Genomic DNA, 25,000 nt, shown 5'->3' on the forward strand with positions numbered 1-25,000 from the left:
AATCTGTTAGTCTTTGGCGAAAGCAACGAATAAACAATCCGAGATATTCTCCACGCATTTATTTAGCCAGATATTTGTATTTGTATTTCTTTTTATCACAACAGATTTCTCTGTGTGAAAATCGGGCTCAGCTCTCCCCAGGGAGAGCGCGTCACTACACTACAGCGACACTCATTTTTTTTTCTTTTTTGTATTTTTTCCTGCGTGCAGTTTTATTTGTTTTTCCTATCGAAATGCATTTTCTACAGAATTTTGCCAGAAACAACCCTTTTGTTGCCGTGGGTTCTTTTACGTGCGCTAAAGTGCATGCATCACGCGGGACCTCGGTTTATCGTCTCATCCGAATGATTATAACGCCCAAACTACCACTCAAGGTCTAGTGGAGGGCGAGAAGATATCGGCGGCTGAGCCGTGATTCGAACCAGTGCGCTCAGATTCTCTCGCTTCCTATGCGGACGCGTTACCTCTCGGCCATCGCTCCACTATGTCCGTATACACATTTGAACAAACATGTCATTACTTTGGTATCCCATTTAGTTGTGCCTGCAGCATCGAGATGAAATAGTGTTATTTTTTTAGTTTTACGAGGCAACCTATTTTCTTCCATACAGACAAGATTTCACCAACATTTCATGTATCGCGTGATAGAATTCATCGCAGTTGGATATCTGTTGCTTTCGCCAGAAACTGAATTAATCGTTAGGTGCTTGTTATTCTACCCCTAAAAAAAGCGTTTCAGAACAAACAAATGTATTCTTTCACAGTGTTCAACAGCTTCACCTCGTCCCCATAATCCTGCACCATACTGCTTAATAGGTTAGAAGAATGATATTTTTGCCTCAAAAATATTCAGTGCAGATTTAGTAGCCAGTCGAGGGATGAGTGTTGTGTTAAGTGTTTTGCATAAGTTGTATACCTATATCATGCTGAGACAGACAGGCAGAGAGAGAGAGAGAGAGAGAGAGAGAGAGAGAGAGAGATTGTGCAATCAACCAGGAACTACCCTCCAGTTCTGCATATATACACACACACACACACACACACACACACACACACACACACACACACACATACATATACAGATATCATATATGTATGTATGTGTGTGTGTGTGTGTGTGTGTATTCTGCATGTGTGTATACTGCGCAAAATGTATTTTGATTATGATATACTGTAGTTCTTGCCGTGTCACGAATGTCATAATTATAAATCTAGGGATGTGCATTTGATTCTACTGTAAACATCGGTCTGTCTGTCAAATCTGTCTGTAGGTCAGTCAGTCAGTCAGTCAGGTAGGCCTACTGCTTTCAACACCAGCCCAGCATCACCATGGCTACAGGCGAAGCTGAGAGTCGGCAAGACAGCGGCTGCCAATTGGACAGGTCAGTTATAATGATAATGTACATTTATATAGCGCCTTTTCTCTCTAAGACCTCAGGGCGCTTTACATGAAAGAAAAATATTACAAGTTACAAAAAACATTCATGACCACTCTTTCCCAACCCCCCTCCTCCGCACCCTCCTCCCCTCCCCACTCACACTCTCCCCCTCCCACTCTACACACATCCTAAGTGAGCTGACATGGGTGGTATTGGAGAACAAGGAAGCTGAGAGTACTTATAGATAGGTTTTAAAAAGATGAGTTTTTAGTGATGAGCGATATGATGAATGAGGTTGCACGGATATGATGAAGGAGGTTGTTCCAGATGTGAGGAGCAGCAAAGAAGAAAGAACGTTCACCATAGGTTCTTGTACTGACACGAGGAAGTTTCAAAAGGTAACAGTCAGAGGAAGAGCGGAGATTTCTTGTGGGAGTGTAAACACTGAATAGGTCAGAAGGATATGTAGGTCTTGCGGAGTGGAAAAGCAGAATAGCAGAGACACGCAACTGTAATTCTCGCTTCAATGGGGAGCCAATGTAAAGTGCGGAGGTGAGGAGAAATGTGATCAGTACGTGGGACTCTTGAGTCAGACGAGCTGGTATAGTTTTGAAGTTTTTGAATTCACTGAAGAATATTATGTGGACAACCTATGAGAAGAGAATTACAGTAGTCAATTCGTGACACACACAAAAGCAGAAATAAGTTTTAGTAGTTCCAACAGAAAGGTACCGTGATGGACGAGAGGGGGTATAGTTTCCGTTAGAACAGACGGACATGTTCGAGCTGCAACGGAACTGTTTATGTTGCTGTGTTTTTGTTTGTTTGTTGTTGCTGTTTTGTTGTTGTTGTGGTTGTTAAATTGTTTCCTTTTAATTCATTTACCTTCGTTTCTCCGTAATACATCATCTACATTTCATATCACTTTCCATTCATTCATTCCCTAACAGACAAAAGATACTTGATGAACTCGACCAAAAAGGGTACTGCGTCGTTCCGGACGTTCTGACGTCAGCAGAGTGTGACGCACACATCGCTTCATATCGCGATTGGCTGAGCCAGTTCAGCGGCGATGACTGGCCTTTCCAGCGACACTCTATCATCCAGTCTTACCGGATTGGTCACTTTCAAGCCACGTGGGAAACAAGGCTTTCGGCAAAGAAAGTGTTTGAGGTAAATCTGTACTGTATCAAGCTGTGTGTAAAGGTGATCGATCGAGAAAGCGATCAGTATTATATATTTCCATCTCTGTCAAACACACACACACACACACACACACACACACACATACACACGCGCGCCCGCGGTCACACACCCACACCCACACACTGGCACACGGGCGCGCGCGCTCGCACGCGGTTACACACACACACACACACACACACACACACACACACACACAGCCCTCTCTGAATGGCAGATTACTACTACTACTACTACTACTACTACTTATATTACTACTACTACTACTACTTATACTACTACTACTAAGAAGAAGAAGTACAACAACAACAACAAGTAGAAGATGATGATGATGATGATGATGATGATGATGATGATGATGATAACAACGATGATGATGATGAAGAAGAAGAAGAAGAAGAAGAAGAAAAAGAAGAAGAAGAAGAATGATATCAACAACGATGATAATGATGATGGTGATGATGATGATGATGATGGTGATGATGATAATAATAATTAACAATTATTCCTCACCCCCCACCCCCCACACTCCTTTTCCTTCTGTTCTCCCCCCCCCCCCCCACGCACCCGACACCCCCCCCCCACTACCCTCCCCGCCTCTCCACCCCACCCCCCCACCTCCGCACACCCCCTTCCCCACACCACTGACCACCACCACCACCACCCCTCTCCCTACCCTCACCCATGCAGACGGTCTGGCAGACCAAGAAGCTGCTGACGAGTTTTGATGGGGTGGCCATCTCCCCACCCCCCGAGGCCGACATAAACGATGACAAAGGGTTCGCCACCCCGGGTACCCACTGGCTTCACCTGGACCAGCGAGCCAAGAGGCGAGGCCTGCACTGCTACCAAGGGGCAGTCTACCTGGAGGAGACGTCCGATACGGATTACTGCTTCAGGTCAGATGTATTTCTTCTTCTTCGTTTCTTCTTCTTCTTCTTCTTCAGCCAGGACGAATCACATCCAGCTTTTGGGATTTTCGAGATGCTCCCCTCTGGTCGACGGTACAGAAGTATAAAGATGAAAACCAGTCGCTTCGCCAATAGCTTCTTCCCCAGAGCAGTCAATGCCCTGTCTACAGTATCGAACAAATAGAATTATCAGTGCAATCAACAACCATCTACTTGAAGATCTAGCCATCAGCCCCATCCATATGTAATATGCAGCTTCTGTTCAAACGTGTGTGTGTGTGTGTGTGTGTGTGTGTGCGCGCGCGCGCGCAGTGTGTGCATGTGTGAGTATGCACAAGTTTTTATTTTGACATGCACTTGTATGTATCCTAATTTCTACTGAATCTGTGGTTGTGTATGATTTTCGATTTCGGTATAAATAGCATCCCCGCTTTCTGGACTAATTATGTGCTAGAAATTTCCTCTTTTCTATCACTCTTCTTTGTTTCAGCCTTTCTTCTTTCTTCACTGTCTCCTTTTTCTATTTATCATCATTGTTGTCTTATTTATTTATTATTATTATTATTACTACCTTTTTTTATACTATTATTATTATTTATTTATTTATGTACGCTTATCTATTATTTATTCACCCTTTTTTCTTCTTTTTTTTTTCTCAAGGCCTGACTAAGCGCGTTGGGTTACGGCTGCTGGTCAGGCATCTGCTTGGCGGATGTGGTGTAGCGTATATGGATTTGTCCGAACGCAGTGACACCTCCTTGAGCTACTGAAACTGTCTCCTTTTTCTGCCTTCACAGTCCATTCCCCTTTCATTTTCCACTTGAAGCAGGCCTTGACACTTTTTCAGTTTTTCTCTTTTCCGCAGTCTGTGATGTACCGTTACTATCCGACTGTGCTGTTTTGCTCTGGCGATTAGGTAGTGAGATGTAAACACTGGGATGGGCACTAGCTGCCCATTCTGCAGTCTTATTTGCCTTTTAATTACTATGGCCTTTCTATGTACGGTTTGGCTTTGAAGTATTGTTGGTTTTTTGTTGTTGTTGTCAGTGTTGTTTTGTTGGGTTTTTTGTTGTTGTTTTTTTCTTACGCAAAGATCGTCTCATGCCATCTGGGTCCAGAGCTAGGTTGCATAAGGCGATCTTAATCATCACCACCATAATAATAATAAAGATGATGATAATGACAGTAACTGATGATGATCGCACGGTGATAATAATAGTAATAAAAAAAAAAAATAAAAATCCTCATGATCATCACCACCCACCCCTCATCGTCATAATAATTCATAAACACCACATCACACTACTCACAAACAGCGATCCATCCATCCATCCGTGTGTTCACAGAGTGATGGAAGGATCACACGCACACGTGGAGGAATTCTTCGCGGAGCACGCAGGAGACGCACGCGCCGGAAAGGACATGGACTTCTTCCGGCTGCGCGAGCAGCACGTGAAATGGTTCGAGCAGCGAGGATGCCGTCTGACCAACGTGCCTGTGCCGAAAGGTGGTGTGGTTCTGTGGGATTCCAGGACAGTTCACGACAACAGCAGGTTATTTTTGGATATAATTATTGTTGGTTGTCATTGTTCGTTCGTTCTTTCTTTGAGTTTAACGTCTTTTCACTGACTGTATGTGATGTTAGACGAGGGTAGGAAAAAAGTCGAGGGGTGGAGGGGAGGCGGGGGTGGGGGTGGGGGTGTGTGTGTGGGCGAGGTCGTTGTTGTTGATGTTGCGGATGTTGTTGTTGTTCGGTGTGTGTGTGTGTGAGTGTGTGTTTAAAACCTACGATGATAATTATGTTGATGGCTGGCTTGTGTGTGTGTGTGTGTGTTTGTTGTTGTTGTTGTTGTTTGGGGTTGTTGTTTTTCTTGTTATGGGTTGGGTTTTTTTTTTCTTCTCAAGTTTCTTTCTTTTTTTTTTTTCTTTTTAGAATTTTTCTGCACAACTGTTCATGCAGCCTACACAACATATTATGTATATATATATATATATATATATATATATATGTGTGTGTGTGTGTGTGTGTGTGTGTGAAACTATGTCCATCCATCCTTCCAGCCAGTCCCATATCAAATCTGAGGTATTCGAGTATATTTCTCTGAAAGCATGTGACCTGGTGGTGACAGCTAACGCAAGTCATCGCAACATCCTTGAACCTCTGTCAGTGCTATCTGAAGGATCCCGCCCTTAGCATTCAACAATCATTCCGAGTTCCTTGAAAACTTATCAACAGGTTTTATATAAGCCACACACTGATACGAAAGTAACACCAGTAATTTCTTGAGTACATGATAACACATGATAGGTATCCATTTATCTTTTATGTCAAGGGCATTAGGGTGACACTTATTTTGAAATCTCTCTCTTGCTCTCTCTCTCTCTCGTTACACACACACACACACACATATATAAACATAGAGAAGTAGAGAGACATACATAGAAATGTATCACCCATGTCATAAAGCTTTGTAGAAAGATGTATGACTATAATTATATACTAATATAGTCCTGTTATAATATGTAAGACCCAGAAATCAGAATGAACAAGAAATTTAACAAAACAAAAACAGCAACAACAAAGTAAGCACAACAAAAACAACAAAAATGCTGCTTGGTATTGAGCGAGACAGACCCGATCAAGACAAGTTTCCCTACACGCTAGTCAAACAAGGTTCTCGCTAGACAGGCTATGAAGGTGCGTTTCTGTTTTCTCCATCTCGCGGCAAGAGTGGCTAGGTTCTCGCGAGTCAAGGCAGGGTTAGCCTTCAGAGCAACTTTGCTGCCGCGAGTTAAGCATAAAAATCTATGACTACCCGCCTTGCATTTGTTCCGTTGCGCATATACTATTCGCACTAGCCACTAGTTGTATTGCAGTGTATTGTATTGTATTGCATTACTCTTTTGTCACAACTTGTTTTCTTTACATGAAATTTGGGCGCTACACTGAGAGTGCCATCCCTTTGTTTTTCTTTTCTTTTTTTCTTTTTTGTTGTTGTATTTTTGTCTGCCTGCAATTTTATTTGTTTTCCTATCGATTAACCCTTTCACTGCCAAGCTCGCATTTATGCAGCAGCTAGGTAGAGGACCCATGTCACTGAAGGGTGATCAGATCATGGGTCTTTTATCCATGAACCTACTGCTCTTAATGTCTGGTGGTAGGACAGGCCATATTTTCCACACATCGCAGGGGGAACCCCCAGCTATTATTAGAAACCATATTTTCTTTCTTTGTGGCACAAGGGAATTTTGCACTCTAAATTGACTGGCGGTGAAAGGGTTAAAGAAACGCGTCTCCATTTTTCTTTTCAGGAGACAATAGGGAGGCCACTAACACAATCATTATTCTCATGTTCGTTTCCTTCCAGGCCAGAATTCGGGCGCCCAAACTCAGACCGGTGGCGGTTCGTGGTCTTCGTGTGCATGTGTCCGGCGCGATGGGCCTCGGCTACAGACCTGTCCAAAAAGCGCCACGCCTACAAGAAACTGCTCATGACCAGCCACTGGCCCTGCCAGGAGGTGACCTTCTTCAAGGAGCGCCCTTCGGACTCCTTCAGCGGAGTGTCCCTGCTGAAGAAGCTTCCGGAGGCTGCGCGATCGGAGGAGGCTCAGAGACTGGCCGGGGTTGTGGAGTATGATTTCGAAGACGGGCAATCCAACGGGCCTGCTTGGAATCCGCAGTGGGTAGATTAGTGTGGGGCCACAAAGGGCGAGAGATAAGGTTGGAATTCCCCCTGTGGGAAGATTAGTGTGGGATCGGAGGCTGCTCAGAAATATGGCCGGGAGAACCAACAGGCCTGCCTGGAATCTGCAGTGGCGAGATTAGTGTGGGGTCACAAAGAGACTAGAAATTAGAGTCGAAACCGCAGTGGCGAGATTAGTGTGGGGTCACAAAGAGACTAGAAATTAGAGTCGAAACCGCAGTGGCGAGATTAGTGTGGGGTCACAAAGAGACTAGAGATTAGACTCGAAACTGCAGTGGCGAGATTAGTGTGGGGTCACAAAGAGACTAAAGATTAGAGTTGTAACCGCAGTGGCGAGATTAGTGGGGGATCGGAGGAGGCTCAGAAACTGAACAGGGCGGTGGAGTATGATTTAGAAGATGGGCAATCCGCCTGGAATCCGCAGTGGCAAGATTAGTGTGGGGTCCCAAAGGACGAGATAAGGGTGGAATCCCCTGTGGCAAAATCAGTGTGGAATTCCCCCCAGTGGCGAGATTAGTGTGGGGTCCCAAAGGACGAGATAAGGGTGGAATCCCCTGTGGCAAAATCAGTGTGGAATTCCCAGTGGTGAGATTAGTGTGGAATTCCCATTGTATGACCCAAGTGGCAAGATTAGTGCGGAATATGAAGCGAGATCAGCATGAAATTCCCATGGTGATACACAAGTGGTGAGATTATTCTGGAATCACAAGTGGCTGAATTAGTGTGGAGTTGGGGGCGTGGTTTTTGCCAGAGTTGAAGACTTTTGATAAGCTTCCTGTTTCAATGAATACAAAGCATGAAAATTAGAAGAAAAAAAAAACCAAAAAATCCCCACAACAACTAGGATGTTGAATGTGTTTGTCAGATTTCAAATGCAAGACAGCAGAGAAGCAGAACTGAGGAAATTTTGCTGGTAAAACTTGCCAGCCATACCTGCAATATGGACATAGCAATAGCTGTTGGACTTGTATATATGTGGTGAAAGCTTACAGATTATCAATACACATAAATGTGTGTGTAGGGGGGTGTGTATGTGTGGGTGTGTATACATATATGTGTGTGTGTGTATACATATATGTGTGTGTGTGTGTGTGTATACATATATGTGTGTGTTGTTCGTTCTTTAGTTTAACGTCTTTTCACTGTAAGTGATATTAGACGAGGGAAGGTAAAAAATCGAGTTGGGAGGGGGGGGGAGGGGGGGGGAGGGATTACTGTGTACACATACGAGTAAGTGAAAGTGTGTGTGTGTGTGAAAATTATTGATTTTATATGTGTGTGTGTCAGTGAGTGTTTACATATACAGACAGATAAAATAGGTAAATAAACACACACACACACACATAAATGGATAAATGAGCGCGTGTATGTTTCATTTATATACAGTGAGGGGGTAAGGGGGCATGTTTCTGATAGTATGAAGTGCCTAGTGTGTTGGCAAAGTGTCCGTGTGTTTGTCACCTCTCACGTTCAGCCTTCACCGCTAGCTAGCGCCGCTGTTGTAACAGCACTGTGAAAGAGAGCCTGGTGCTCAATAAGTCTCTCCTGCCAGTACATAGCCTCTTTGCTGCAAGCCCCATGTAATGCCTCCGTGTGGCAACACATGTCCACAGGGTACCTGTCGGCCTCAGGGCAAACTACAGGGGACTTGGAGGACGTTTGGTCCCTTAACCTTTCCCGTACGTCGCCTAAAATTTTGCGCGCCGTACATCGTGGGTGTGCAGAAACCCATGGTTTCTAAGAAGGAATGACCCCTCGCTGTACGTCGTGGGTGTGCAGGCACCCATGGTTTGTGTACGAACTAACCCTTCGCTGTACGTCGTGGGTGTGCAGGCACCCATGGTTTCTGTGTACGACCTAACCCTTCGCTGTACGTCGTGGGTGTGTAGGCACCCATGGTTTCACTGAAGAAATAAGACCTTGCCGTACGTCGTGGGTGCACAGTAACCCACACCTGTCCGTAAAGCAAATTTGACTTTTCTTCAGCAGACTTGCATGCGCAGTTTCCACTTGTGCGTGTAGGCTATTTACTCCAGTGCTTGACCAGGCGCATTGTGAATAAGTTTTGCCCGTGAGAAGAGAGTGTTGTTACTTACAAAAAACGTTTTTTTTGTTTTTGTTTTTTGTGTGTGTGTGTGTGTTGTTTTTGTTGTTGGTTTTGTTTTGTTTTTAGCCATAGTCGGGTTTTCTCTACTTTGAACAGATTAGGATAAGAATAAAATTTCTATATCAACTAGATTTTAGATCAATTGATTTCAGACTTACAAAAATATCCAGTTCTTAGAAAGGCACTTTAATTCCAACTAGATAAAAAGCTATCAATCAGTTGCTCCCGATCATTCTCTACAAGAAAAACAGTTCATTCAATATTGTTGAAGATATCTAGTGCAATAAATATTGTTTTCTGAAATTAGTTACAACTTTAGAGTAAAACTTACCGCAGACTTGAACCGGGATACGATCAACAAAAGACAAGGTCACTCTGATCTCTCTCTGTAGCGAGCCCAAGTGACGTCACGTCGACAACGCATGGCGCGCAAGCTTTGCATGGGTGGCTCCACACCCACGACGTACGGCGTGCAAGGTTTATTCTTTGGGAGTATGGGTGTCGTCACACCCACGACGTACTGGGACATTAATTGATTAATAACTTCTTTGTTTATGTATAAAAGAAAATAATGTTCAGTGGATATGTAGTAAACAATATTATGGACAAAGTCATGAAATTATGTGGAAGTGGCTTCAATATTACTTGAGTTACAGAGCAAAAACACTTGTCTGGGTGATTTCACACCCACGACGTACGGGAAAGGTTAAGTAAACATGCAAAGTGCGGGCCCATCGGCGTGTGGACATGCCCTGATGTTCATGAACCAAAACCTCGGGGAGGTTTGGGGACAAGGTGTGTGGGTGGGTGGGTGGGAAGGCATGCTCACCATATTGCATTTCTTTCAATCCTGTAACATTTTTACTACAGAGTTTGAAATTTAAATTGCACTCACACACACACACACACACTTTCCCCATAATAAAAATGTCCAATATTACTGTCAATGAAATGGTGCTAAATCAGTCTTTTTTTTTGATACACCAAGTGACATTCAATTAAAGGGAAACTACACAGGCTAGTTGAGTGACCATATTCCTACATGCAGTTTTTTCCCCCTCCTTAAGACTGAAGACTTGGCATAAATACTACTTTTCAGTGTTGTTTTGACACATGTCAAAGGTTACTTTCTCAACCAAAATGGCAGCGTAACAGTCTCACTTGTCATGAGAGGCAATATAATTTGTGACACAGGTTTCAGACATTAGACTTGACCTCCTAGACAATGGTGACAAATTTTGTCATTCTTTTTTATGACAAAGACATGCAGTTTTACCAATGACTTTGAAAGTGAGAACGAAAGTTTCGCTGACTGACCTCTGACAGTGAGCACAGTACATATTTTTTTTCTTCTGATTTTCAGTATCGAGTGATTACCTTGAAATATTTCTAAAATATTTGTAAGCATCTAATGAATTAAACGTTTTAAATTTAAAAGTTGAAAGAAGAGATAATAAACTTTCTAATCATGCATAATTTGTGTGTCTGTGTCATTTTGTGAGAATGTGCTGAATTTTTCAAATATGGCCAAAATATCCCACCACAGCAAAATGGCTTCGTCCATTTAACTGCGTCTCCATCGAGTTAAGATTTTTCCTGAGCAATCTACCAAATTTTAAAAATTCTTACCGCTGAGCAAACTTACTGCTGCTGAGATGGTTTGTGCAACCCATTCCTCACTCACATATATACATATACACACACATACATACATGCATTTAGATATACATATATATATCTATAGACAACAGAGAGAGAGACAAAGTGAGAGAGAGAGGCAGTGAGTGTGTGTGTGTGTGAAAGAGACCGACCGACTGAGAGAGAGAGAGACAGACAGAGAGGGAGAGCGAGTGAGCAGTACAACCACAATTTTTTTTACTTTGTATTTTTTTTTTCTGTTTGCAAGTGTATTTCTTCTATTATCAAACAGGATTTTTTTTTTTTACATAATTTTTACCAAGAACAACCCTTTCATTGGTGTGGTTTTTTTGTTTTTTTTTTTTACATACGCAACGTGCATGCTGCACAGGGGACATTGAATTATTGTCTCTTCCAAATGACTAGCACCCAGACCACCACTCTAAGTCTAATGTAGGAGGAGCAAAAGTTCTGGTCTGTATATATATATATATATATATATATATATATATATTTGTATACATGTGTGTAAATCCAAGATCAGAATCAACTGTTTTTATATATATATTTTTTTGTTATTGCAACTGGTGTCATCAAAAAACACCAACACCCCCAACACCCCCAACAACAACAAAAAACACATAAAAGCAATTTATAGTTGTCAATGACAGCAGACTGATTATCCCTGCCAATGCTATGATCTTGACCGCACATCATGTGACCTTGACCTCACACAAGACTGCTCCAGACACTGTAAGTTTTGCAATGATTCTCGGTTCCAAGTCTTTACACCACATCAGGTTTCACACACACACAAAAAAAAAAGTGATTTTTTTTTTTTTTTTTTTTTTAAAGAAATGGACACAATGACCTTGAACAAAGGTAAATATCAAAATGATTGGACATTTTCCTAAGGTCACTGTCAAATATGCAAGTCTCTGTGAAAGCCACTTTTATACCAGTCCAACAGGTATTCCCTAAACACTCTCTCACACACACAGCACATCATACACAAAGAAAATCTGCCAGAATAACACTGCTGCTCTTTAATGACCGACATCATTTGCACTCTTGCCTCAAACATTCCAGTGACAACTGCAGTCATTGAAGGTTACAAAAATATTTTTAGTCTTGTCATCAGAATACACATTTTGGACTTATGGAAACAACTGTTATTTGTATGCAAAAGAGGAACACACTACACACGCGATAACTGAATAATGAGCTATATATTTACTATGTTACAATTAATAACATAAAAGCAATCTTAAAACGTGGAATTTTAAGAATACAGGAAATCATAATTCGAACAAACAGGGAGTGAAATAAGATTAAAAAAAGAAAGAAAAAAAAGAAAAAAATGTATCCTAAAAATGTTTGAGAAAAAAAAAGAGCTGAACATTATTTTATAATGCTATACATGTAAAAAATACTGGGATAAGTATCAACCAAACCTTTGTTTGAAGAGAACAATGCTCTTAGTTCTCTGTCGAAAAACATTAGTGATAAGCAGTGCCAGAGGCAAACCTGGAGACTTTTAATTTTATTTTTCGCTAAAACAACTTACAAACTTTCATCATCACTCAGACACAAGAAAGGAGATAAGGAGAAGGACGTTAAAAAAATGGGAAGAGTGTGTGACCCTAAAAAAAATTTCCCCCAATTCTCCGATTCAACACCGAAAATGCACAACAGCAACTATCAATTGCCTTCCTGAGCTCCATGCACACACTAAAAAAAAAAAAAATAATAAAAAAAAAGAAGAAAAAAAAAAACCCCTCAGTCAAGCCCAACTCTCTGCTTCACACACCAATCTCTCTCTCTCTCTCACAAGAGATGTCTTTTCTTTTTCGCCTCTGCATGGTGCCCCACGTCCCCTGCCCTCCCACCGTGTCGACATGACGATTAGCTGCCCAGGAACCCGTGGGGACTGTTGTTGTCTTCCGATTTGCTTTCCAGAGAGAAGGGCGGGATCTTACAGTCGAAGCTTGTCCCGTCTCGCCGCTCCATTTTGTAGGTACCCCTGTTCGGTGAAGAAGAAGGAGGAGAAGATAAAAAACGTTTTTATGAATGTGTGCTTGTGTGTGTGTGTGTGGATGTGTGTGTGTGTGTGTGTGGATGTGTGTGTGTGTGTGTGTGTGTGTGGATGTGTGTGTGTGTGTGTGTGTGTTGTATTGGACTGTTCTTTTAATTAAGGCAACTGGACTGATGAATAATCAAATAAATAAATAAAATACATGATAAGGTAAATGAACAGCAGTGTGCTTCAAGGCTAGGGAAGCTATCGGCGGCTACTGGACTGATGAATGATTAAATGAATAAAATAAACAAATAAAATAAATGAAAAGGTAAATGAATAGGTGTGCTTCAAGGCTAGGGAAGGCGCTGGCAACTGGACTGATGAATAACTAACTAAATAAAATAAACGATACGTTAACTAAACAACTGTGTGTTTCAAGGCTAGGGAAGGCGTCAGCTACTGGACTGATGAATAACTAAATAAATAAACAAATGATATGGTAAATGAACAGCTGTGTGCTTCAAGGCTAGGGAAGGCTTTGGCTACTCGACTGAAGAATAACTGATCAAATAAAAAAAATAAACGATACGTTAACTAAACAGCTGTGTTTCAAGGCTAGGGAAGGCGTCAGCTACTGGACTGATGAATAACTAAATAACTAAATAAAATAAAACAAATGATGTGGTAACTGAACAGCTGTGTGGTTCAAGGCTGGGGGAGGCGTCGACTACTGGACTGATGAATAAATAAATACATGAATAAATAAAATAATCAATATGGTAAATGAACAGCTGTATGCTTCAAGGCTAGGGAAGGCATTGACTACTGAACTGATGAATGAATGAATACATGAATAAATAAAATAACTGATATGGTAAATGGACAGCTGTGTGCTTCAAGGCTAGGGAAGGGGTTGGCTACTGGACTGAAGAATAACTAATCAAATAAATAAATAAAATAAACGATACATTAACTAAACAACTGTGTGCTTCAAGGATAGGGAAGGTGTCGGCTACTGGACTGATGAATAAATAAATAAATAAAATATATGATATGGTAACTGAACAGCTGTGTGCTTCAATGCTAGGGAAGGCGTCAGCTACTGGACTGAAGAATGAATGAATATATGAATAAATAAAATAATCGATATGGCAAATGAACAGCTGTGTGCTTCAAGGCTAGGGAAGGCACCGGCTACTGGACTGAAGAATAACTAATCAAATAAATAAATAAAATAAACGATATGTTAACTAAACAGCTGTGTGCTTCAAGGCTAGGGGGGGCACCGGCTACTGGACTGACGAATAAATAAATAAATAAAATAAATGATATGGTAACTGAGCAGCTGTGTGCTTCAAGGCTAGGGAAGGTGTCGACTACTGGACTGATGAATGAATGAATGCATGAATAAATAAAATAAACGATATGGTAAATGAACAGCAGTGTGCTTCAAGGCTAGGGAAGGCGCCGGCTACTGGACTGACGAATAACTAAACAAACAGAAAAATAAAATAAAATAAACGATATAGTAAATGAACAGCTGTGTGCTTCAAGGCTAGGGAAGGCGCCGGCTACTTGACTGAAGAATAACTAATCAAATAAATAAATAAAATAAATGATACGTTAACTAAACAGCTGTGTGCTTCAAGGCTAGGGAAGGCGCCGGCTACTGGACTGACGAACAAACAGAAATACAAAAATAAAATAAACGATATAGTAAATGAACAGCGGTGTGCTTCAAGGCTAGGGAAGGCACCGGCTACTGGACTGATGAGTTTCAGTTTCAGTTTCAGTAGCTCAAGGAGGCGTCACTGCGTTCAGACAAATCCATGTACGCTACACCACATCTGAAGGCGCCGGCTACTGGACTGACGAATAACTAAACAAACAGAAAAATAAACTAAAATAAACGATATAGTAAATGAACAGCGGTGTGCTTCAAGGCTAGGGAAGGCGCCGGCTACTGGACTGACGAATAACTAAACAAACAGAAAAATAAACTAAAATAAACGATATAGTAAATGAACAGCGGTGTGCTTCAAGGCTAGGGAAGGCGACGGCTACTGACCACATGTGTCCGCTCGGCGCCTGCAGGGACACATGGCTGCTGTACTGGAAGGCCGGCTGTTCCGTGTTGAGGATGGGCTCCTGAAAATAAAAATTCAAAGAAATAAAAAATAAATAAATAAATAAATACACACCCTGCCTTCACACCCTGCTTTTTAGGCACGGCAATATACAAAGCAAGAGCATCAAAAAAGAAAAACCAAACTGTAACAAACTGCAAAAAAAGAAATAATAGACTTAGCCGCTTGGACGCACAGGTCAAGGATCCGAGGGTTGGATGCTGGAAGAAGAGGGCACTTTGCAGGCATGCACAGGGGAGGTAGTGTACTGGGGAGGAAGGTAACTGTCAGTATCTACTTTCGTACAAGACAGAGAATCAGACCCCTGCCGGAGTCTGCACCAGTGGGTCATGAAATAGTCTGTGTAATCAAACATGCTTTTAGCTACTGGCTGGGTGTACATAAATTAATGGGAGGGAGGGGGGGGTGCATCAATCTTTCACGCACACACACACACACGGAGTGCATACGCATACCATCTCTTCTGCATGTTGTGAATGCTTTGACGCCCATGTACACATTCACATATGTTAACATAATGCACACATGCACTCAGACTCACACACAAACACGCCACACATGCCAGCTCTTCCACATGTAAATACATGCACACAAATACACAAACACTTGCACATGCGCACATATTATATTCACTCACACTTAGTCTTACGTTCTTGCACGTTGACAAGATAAAGCATATACACATGCATGCACAGGGGTGCACATGACTTTCGTGGCCAAAGTCTATGTTAGTATGTATATGATATATACATGCACACACTGGACTCTTTATGTTGCTTACAGCCCAGCCAACCACAAAGGGAAATAGGAAAGCAGAAACACACACACAAAGACATACACAAACTCCCTAAAACACATGTACACATGCACATGCTCCTTTCATACACAAACAGACACGAAACACACACACACATATATGCTCCTTTCCCACACAACAAATGCTCCCTAACACATGTACATATGCTCATGCACACACACACACATCGATTCCTTATACAGACACACACACACACACATACCCTTCCTTATACAAAAACACACACTCGCACACATACACACGATTCCTAAAACAAATGCACACACATGCTTCCTTATACAAACACACACACACACACACAACATGCTCCCTCACACAAACACACACACACACACACATGTTCCCTCACGCACACACACTTCCCTATGAATGCAAACACACACCGACACACGCTCCCCTACCTGCCCAACAACCCCTCGGCCCCTCACAGTCTCCAAGGTGCCCGACAGACTGAAGATCCTCCAGTGGCGCTCTCTCAGCTGCACCGTCTCCTCCCCCAGGTTCTCCAGCCGCACACAGTACCGCCACTGTCAGCACACAACAGCCCTGCGCTTTCTTTTTCTCTTTCTCGCGCACAACAAAAGAACCCACAGCAACAAGACAGTTGTCCCTGGTAAAATTCTGTTTGTAGAATCCGCTCTGTGTGTGTGTGTGTGTGTGTGTGTGTAAGTGTGTGTGAGCGTGACTGAAATTTGACTGAATGATGCCGGAAACAAACGATGAGTGCCTAAAGGCAGCTGTCAATCAGCTCAAATCCAGACAGACGGTCTGTTGTGCAAAAATGATTCTGTGTTTATAATGCGCTTAGAGCTTGGTCTCTGACCGAGGACAGGCCTTGTGTTAAGTGTCCATGTCAATCAATCACTCACTCTTCCTACTTCTCACGTCTCCCTTTCCCCACTTTCTTTTGTTCTTTGTCATTGTCTGACCTGTCTGATAAGTCTGCTCTCCTCCTCTGCCCCCTTCATACCCCCCCCACCCCCCACCACCCCAACACTCCCTCAAATCCCACCCCCCACCCCCCACCTTCCCAGTGCCCCTGTCTTCCTTATTCCCAAACATTTGATTGATTGCAATTTGTTATTATAATGATAACACGAGTGAAAGAATGAGTCTTCATAGAACATTTACACTAATCGTGATTTCCGACCTTGTCAGCTGTTAAAAAAGAAAAAGAAGAAAGAAAGAAAAAAAAAAAGGGGGACATTTCAGATGCATAAAGAACAAGATTAAATTTAGCCCTGCGCTTTCTTTTTCTCTTTCTCGCGCACAACAAAAGAACCCACAGCAACAAGACAGTTGTCCCTGGTAAAATTCTGTTTGTAGAATCCACTGTGTGTGTGTGTGTGTGTGTGTGTGTAAGTGTGTGTGAGCGTGACTGAAATTTGACTGAATGATGCCGGAAACAAAACGATGGGTGCCTAAAGGCAGCTGTCAATCAGCTCAAACCCAGACAGACGGTCTGTTGTGCAAAAATGATTCTGTGTTTATAATGCGCTTAGAGCTAGGCCTTGTGTTAAGTGTCCATGTCAATCAATCACTCACTCTTCCTACTTCTCCCTTTCCCCACTTTCTTTTGTTCTTTGTCATTGTCTGACCTGTCTGATAAGTCTGCTCTCCTCCTCTGCCCCCTTCATCCCCCCCCCACCCCCCACCACCCCAACACTCCCTCAAATCCCCCCCCCCCACCTTCCCAGTGCCCCTGTCTTCCTTATTCCCAAACATTTGATTGATTGCAATTTGTTATTATAATGATAACACGAGTGAAAGAATGAGTCTTTCTAGAACATTTACACTAATCATGATTTCCGACCTTGTTAGCTGTTAAAAAAGAAAAAGAAGAAAGAAAGAAAAAAAAAAAAAGGGGGGACATTTCAGATCCATAAAGAACAAGATTAAATTTAAACTTGGAATTTAAATGATTCCGCTGTTCATCATCAAATTAAAGTGTAAACATTTCAGAGTTTGATTTGTGTCCATTATGAAAAAAACCTCCAAAAAAACCCATAGATGATGCAGAAGTTACAACTGTTACAATTTTTTTACCACAACTGGTGAATTTATCTGGTGATACTCGGAAACATACAAACACTGCGTGAACAGCTAAAATTGTGAAGGGAGTAAAATGATGAATAGTTTTCGCCATGGTAAAAAATTGCTTTTTTCAAGAAAATGCACAATAATTTTCTAATTCTCATACTGAATTTGTCAAGCAGGGACAAAGGGGAGGTTACCTACTTCCGGGAGGTTATCGGCCGTAGTTTCATCTGCTCCGCATAGGCGGATAGTAGTTTGCACAGGACAGGAATGTCAGACCCCTGCCGGAGTCTGCACTAGTTGGGTCACGGTTAAGTATGTGTAATTAAATTGCTTTTTTCAAGAAAATGTACAATAATTTTCTAATTCTCATATTGAATTTGTCGAGCCACAACACTCCAGGTCTGTTCGGGTGGAACACCCACCCACCCCCCCTTCCCCTTCCATGTCCTCCTTGGATAGCTATCAGACTGTGCACCAATCTACAACACAAACGCACACAGACACACTCACTAAATAGACACACAAATGAATACGTACACACACACTCTCACACATACACCGCTCATTCACGCAAGAGGCATTCTTTTTGAACCCTCGACCAACTCACCCAAAACACATTCGTCTGCTGAGCCTCCTGCAAAAAACAAAAACAAAAAAAAACAACCACCAAACAGTCCCTAAGTCACCAGGAATTCCATTCCACAGACATTGAGCTAAAATAATGCAAAATAAACTATTCTTGTGTTGAGTCTGTCAGTGAGATAACTCAAGGAAAACAAACTAATCTCCTGATAAATCTGTCATTGAACTATATGACTGAAAATAACCTATTCTCCTGATAAGTCTGACATCAAACTAAACAACTGAAAATAACCTCTTCTTCTGTCACTGAACCGAATAAAGGAAAACAAATTCTTCTTCTGATGAGTCTGTCACTGAGCTAAATAAAGGAAATTAAACTATTCTCCTGATGAGTCTGTCATGTTACAAAGTAATGGAAAATATCCTATTCTCATGATGAGACTGTCATTGATATAAATGATGGAAAATAACCTATTGTGTTGATGAGACTGTCATTGATCTTAATAATGAAAAAAATAACCTATTCTCCTGATACGTCTGTCATCAATCTGAATACTGGGAAATAGTCTGTCATCTCCTGATGAGTCTGTCATCAATCTAAACAATGGAAAATAACCTATTCTCATGAGTCTGTCGTCAATCAAAATAATGGAAAACAACATATTCTCCTGATAATTCTGTCATCGATCTAAACAATGGAAAATAACCTATTCTCATGATGAGTCTGCCATCAATCTAAACAATGGAAAATAACCTATTCTCATGATTAGTCTGTCATCAATCAAAATAATGGCAAACAAACTATTCTCCTGATAATTCTGTCATTGATCTAAATAATGGAAAATTATGTATTCTCCTGATGAGTCTGTCATCAATCAAATCATGGAAAATACCCTGTTCTGATAAGTCTGTCATCCATCTAAATAATGGAAAATAACCTGTTCTGACGAGTCTGTCATCAATCTAAATAATGGAAAATAACCTATCCTGATGAGTCTGTCATCGATCTACCTCATGGAAAATAACCTGTTCTCCTGATGAGTCTGTTCCAGACATGCTTATCAAGACTGGGTTGCTGTCCCCATGCTTTTGGCTAGGATTTTATTATAGTCAGGTCTTGCCCAAACCACATGCCCACTGTCTCAGCCAAGAGGGCTTTAGGACAGTTGGCGTTTGGATGGATGGTCCCCAAGGGCTAACTAGCCCCAAGACTGCAGCTCTAAGAACCAGTGCAATCTTGCCTCCTAGTTAGAGAGTGATAGTCCTTTACAAAAGACTAAGCCATAAATGAATTCCCATTGCAAAGGAGAAATCATTGATCATACAGCTCCTGTTTGTCCAGCTGTAAGCTTATGTCAATATCTCTGATATAAGTTGAGTGTTGGGAACCATATTAATCAACCCTATTTCCACAGACTTTATAAAAGTAAACTTAGTGCTGCTAAGATTGCTTGAGCAACCCGACTGAGCTATCCTTTCTTTCAGAGAGTCTTCTCCCTCAGATGAAACCAGGAAGTGAAAGTGACAAGGTACTCTCACTTCTTCGTTCACGCCAGCTGACCAGATGCCGCCATGTAGGCAGCCATACTCCGTTTTCGGGGGTGTGCATGCTGGGTATGTTCTTGTTTCCATAACCCACCGAACGCTGACATGGATTACAGGATCTTTAACATGCGTATTTGATCTTCTGCTTGCATAATTATACACACGAAGGGGGTTCAGGCACTAGCAGGTCTGCACATATGTTGACCTAGGAGATCGTAAAAATCTCCACCCTTTACCCACCAGGCACCGTCACCGTGATTCGAACCCGGGACCCTCAGATTGACAGTCCAACGCTTTAACCACTCGGCTATTGCGCCCGCCAAGAAACAGCAACAACAAGCTGGTTCTCCACTCACCCTGCATCCCATGTAGAAGGGAATGACAGTGACCCGGATGTTTTCCGTGGTTTCACGGTGGACGTCAGACAGCTGTAGCCAGGGGTGATTCTTCTCCTGCCACGCTCTCAGCGTCTCTCTGGCCATGAAGGGGGGGCCTGCCAATGGGTGCGACATGATTAAATACCTCTTCCTCCCAGTGTGGGGAAAATAAGGAGGAATCCCTCACCACCCCACCAGTTCCCCATCCCACTCGGGACGACAAGTTTTCTCCCTTGCTTTTCCCCACAGACGGCCCATTTGTAAGGGTTTGCGACCCTTCAGTTTGTAGCATTTCAAGTACTTCAGCAACCCTAAAACGTTGCCGTCGCTGAATTGTTCGCTTCACAACATTTTGAGAAGAGCCCGCTTTGCTAACAGGCTGGCACGTGAGCAGATGACTGGTCAGTGACTTTGTCAGCGTGTGTGCGAGACAGGCCACACATAGCAGGCTGACCAATCATACCATTCGATTGTGGAGTGACCCAGAATAGCGCACTCTGCTTGGCTAATCACAAAATCACGTGTACAGCATGTGATGGATTTTTATTTCTTGAAAATGCTATTCCATTCCGTTGTCTGAAACCGAATGTAGGAATGCTCATGCATTCCTTCGTCTGGAGAGAGTTAACATCAAATGAGCAACTTAAAGTCGACTTCTTACATTAACAAAAGCAACAAATTTTCTTCTTGTTTCTTTTTTTTTACTTCCAGCATCTTAGCATGTGAGTTTTTTTTCTCTTGGGGAGCTGGACTGGGGTATTGGAAGTGTAATGCCTAATCTTCCATGTCTTCACAGAGGCGTTAACTTGCATGCTGCTCATCCTGAACCTCTGACACATTATACACCTTTCTTCATCCAACTGGAAATAAATTGTGCATTCATGGGCGAAATAAACCATTAAAAAAAAAGAACCTCTACAACAACAAAAAACAATAACAAACAACAAACAGACACAATACAAAAAAACAACAACAAAAACACACACACCCAAAACGTCACTTAATCACAACAACAGGCATGACAACTAAAATCTACCTAAAGACAAATGACACGTCCTATACTTAGCATGTATGTACTCATCCAAAGTATGGAGGAGGGGAGGAGAAACAACAGCATGGCCACGAGAGAACAGAGAACAGACTCGCAAAGAAGGCGTACAGTGATGGACCAAAAACCCTTGCGCACAACAATCCCAACTACTCACTGGATTCTGAATCGTGCATGAGAAACTTGTCAAACAACTCATGCTGGATCGGGGCTTGCTCCACTGTAGAGTAGGGCAACAGATCCTCATGAGCCACATAGTCCAGCCCTGTGTCAACAATCAGACAAAATGTTGAATATAAAAAAAAACACAAAACAAGATACAAAATTCACAACACAATAAAACGAATTATAAAATGGATGAACAAACGAATCTGAATGAATGAATCTGAAAAGTCAGTTCAAACACAGTTACACACACACACACATTATCTACACCAGTCTAAAAACACATATAATACACACACAAAAAAGATGTTTAAAAGAGAAAGCATCCACACACACACAAATACTGCCACTGGCACATCTGAATTTTTTCTGCCCTTACCATTCTGATGGCTTTACACTCAACTCTGGCCCTGAACCAGAAGATACACAGCCAACAGAAAGCACGATATGTGGAAGAAAATCAATGTCGTAAGAGTCCTGAACTTTGTTTTTTCCCTCAAGATGGACAATTTCTACCTTTACGACTGGTAGAGTTTATCAATACAACATACTGCTTTGGAAAGCATCAGCCTGTGCTGCAAGGAACCTTTTCTTCATATTGAATAGAGGAAAGATGCACATGGCTGATTGCTTGATTCATTTATGTATGTTAAAAATACAAAAAGCTATATACTGAAATGACATGAACAGCAACGTATCACTGAGAAAACCATTTCTGGAGAAACAGATATTCCCTTACAGGTGGTGGTGTGTCCATCGAGATCGATGATGACCATCGTTGTCATCCAGCTGGGGGATGGGGGGAGGGTACCCTTACAGGTACAAACCTAAGCAATGTCTAAGTGCATGAACCGGTCAATCAAAGACAGAAACGCGTGGCGATCTGCCATGTCATCCACTATACACATGCATGCAAATGCAAACCTATATACTACACACACGCACAGCCACACACACACACACAAACACATATGGTATTTCCACATGCACTCATCACATGTGCACACACACACACATACATACACGTGTGTGTAACAACAAACATACACACATACACATACACAAACACACTGACATACACTTACCTGGGATGGCATACAATGCTCTGCTGTTTTCCTGGTTACCAAGGAAAGTCACCGCTTCTGTCTGCGCTCTCTGGTAAACAACAAAAAAAACACCACCACCTGAACGATTCATTTTGCAAATATGATCGGCATGCGACAACCCCACCACGATCATAAACCTAGCAACACACAAGAATTTGAGCCCTTAACAAAGTAGGTCCAGGAAAATAATGTGCCACAGTGTGTGGCACTGTCATAAAAAACCTGTCTTTGACGGCTCTGTTTACTTAGGTGGCACTACTTCATTCCTCTTTTTTCTTCGTCGTCGTCGTCTTCTTCTTCTCCTCCCTTAACTCACTGTTTTTTTTAGCATGATCGCCCAATCGAGCTATATAATTATGTGACCTGGTTGGAGACATAATTTGACAAAAAACAAGAACGCCAGAGAATCGACAGACAGACAGAAAATACGAAAAAAATTAGCCGTATGAAGAGCACAGGAACAGGAGTCATGATGGCTGCTGGAAAAATATGGCGCTAGTCAGGGGGGCAAATGGGAGGTTACCTACTTCCGGGAGGTTATCGGCTGTAGCTACTTGCGTTTTCTCTGCATAGGCAGATAGTAGTTTGCACAGGACAGGAATGTCAGACCCCTGCTGGAGTCTGCACTAGTGGGTCACGGTTAAGTATGTGTAATTAAACAGTCATTAGGGCACCACACTGAGGAACTGTTCACCAGAGATTCCTCAAGCTCTGTTGGCAATTTGTGTGATCACTGCAAACAGTTTGCCTTCTCTTCTCACATGTAAGTAAGTTCCACAGTGTAGAACTTCTACCCTATAATAGACAGATCTACAGACAGATACTGATTGATATGGATAATTATACAGACAGACAGACAGATAGATGTCTTCTTCGCAGAACAGCTGCACACTCACAATATGAGGGCAGTCCCGAGCATCAATCAGGACCTGGTAATACAAGTGGTTCCGTCCCTTCACTTCCTTTCCCACTGTTGTCTGATCGTCTAGTATCCTGCACAAACATCCATTCACAGTTCTAAACCAGCCTCTGCTTAGGATAGATCTCTCCCGCCATTTTCCATTATCAATCCAATCTAAAACCAATACACTTGTGAAATAGTACATCTGACAGTTCATATTATCTTATATGCAGTTGTGAAATAAAAAAAATGATGCAGAGAAGAAAAAAAAAAAGGAATGCCTAACACATTTAAACAAAATAAGAGTGTAAAGAAGCAAAACAATCCTGCAGATTTCTATGGATACAGTCAGCTTAGAAACAAAATATGCCAGTAAAAATTGCTTTCTTTTTCTTTTTTCTGTCTGTCGACTGTCACTCTCTCTCTCTCACACACACACACGCACACACACTCTCACACCGTCATCCTCCTCGTAATGCAGAACACACATTCAAATGAAGTGTCAAGAATTCTACAAATGCTTTTCTAAAAATCAACCACAGGCATTAAAGAAAATAATATAAGATAAATAAAATAAAGGCTGTAGCAACTGATATGATACTGGGCCAATGAAAAAAAAAGACAAAACAAAAATGAAAACACCACCATGGAACCTGACCTTTCCTCGGTCTTGGTGGCTATATCCCGGTCGTAGACACGTGCCAGCCATGGGAAAAGAACAATGCCTCTGTAGCCAAAAATCTTGTGAAGAAACAGCTGGAGAAGGAAAAAAATAGACAACATACCACTTGAATCAAAATTCAAAGCACTGACTGAAAAGAAGATTGAAACTATTGTCTGCCAAAAATCTTGTGAAGAAACAGCTGGAGAAGGAAAAAAAATAGACAACATACCACTTGAATCAAAATTCAAAGCACTGACTGAAAAGAAGACTGAAACTATTGTCAGCCAAAAATCTTGTGAAGAAACAGCTGGAGAAGGAAAAAATAGACAACATACCACTTGAATCAAAATTCAAAGCACTGACTGAAAAGAAGATTGAAACTATTGTCAGTTCTATCACAAGTTTGTTTTTGTTTTGTTTAACAGGTCTTTTCCTCACAAACTCAGGAACTTAAATAAAGAAAACAGACAACCATACCTGCCCCCCATCCATCCAAGCCTTAACACTCATAAACATGTATACATATACACATGCATACTCACTCTCACACATGCACACACTAGGGCAGAGTACATACACACGCAACACACACAATGTGACAATGCAACTATTCCTGAACTGAATGAAGATTTGCACCCCTAACGTT

The 25,000-nt window shown here is 41.9% G+C and overlaps 2 protein-coding genes and 1 long non-coding RNA gene across 7 annotated transcripts in view; 1 reads left to right on the plus strand and 2 right to left on the minus strand.

Moving 5' to 3' along the window:
- Positions 1-8,278, plus strand: part of LOC143274853 (uncharacterized) — a 10,383-nt gene extending 2,105 nt beyond the window's left edge. For all 4 annotated transcript variants that reach the window (XM_076578808.1, XM_076578811.1, XM_076578810.1 and 1 more), the window contains exons 2-6: positions 1,272-1,382; positions 2,330-2,552; positions 3,273-3,481; positions 4,840-5,046; positions 6,862-8,278. In XM_076578808.1, the coding sequence (XP_076434923.1) occupies positions 1,330-1,382; positions 2,330-2,552; positions 3,273-3,481; positions 4,840-5,046; positions 6,862-7,186 (1,017 nt within the window). In that variant the 5' untranslated portion in view covers positions 1,272-1,329 and the 3' untranslated portion in view covers positions 7,187-8,278. The remainder of the gene's footprint in view (positions 1-1,271; positions 1,383-2,329; positions 2,553-3,272; positions 3,482-4,839; positions 5,047-6,861) is intronic.
- The window catches only part of LOC143302363 (uncharacterized), a 240,097-nt gene that overhangs the window by 180,906 nt on the left and 34,191 nt on the right, over positions 1-25,000 (minus strand). The gene's annotated exons all lie outside the window — the stretch shown is intronic.
- The window catches only part of LOC143274789 (polymerase delta-interacting protein 2-like), a 15,502-nt gene continuing 2,470 nt past the window's right edge, over positions 11,969-25,000 (minus strand). For both annotated transcript variants that reach the window (XM_076578717.1, XM_076578716.1), the window contains exons 3-11: positions 24,349-24,446; positions 23,686-23,782; positions 22,769-22,838; positions 21,676-21,783; positions 20,450-20,586; positions 18,574-18,600; positions 16,328-16,453; positions 15,031-15,110; positions 11,969-12,965 (exon numbers count right to left, since the gene is read on the minus strand). In XM_076578717.1, the coding sequence (XP_076434832.1) occupies positions 12,848-12,965; positions 15,031-15,110; positions 16,328-16,453; positions 18,574-18,600; positions 20,450-20,586; positions 21,676-21,783; positions 22,769-22,838; positions 23,686-23,782; positions 24,349-24,446 (861 nt within the window). In that variant the 3' untranslated portion in view covers positions 11,969-12,847. The remainder of the gene's footprint in view (positions 12,966-15,030; positions 15,111-16,327; positions 16,454-18,573; positions 18,601-20,449; positions 20,587-21,675; positions 21,784-22,768; positions 22,839-23,685; positions 23,783-24,348; positions 24,447-25,000) is intronic.

This window comes from Babylonia areolata, chromosome 29, assembly GCF_041734735.1.
Source record: "Babylonia areolata isolate BAREFJ2019XMU chromosome 29, ASM4173473v1, whole genome shotgun sequence".
Taxonomy (NCBI): Eukaryota; Metazoa; Mollusca; class Gastropoda; order Neogastropoda; family Buccinidae; genus Babylonia; species Babylonia areolata.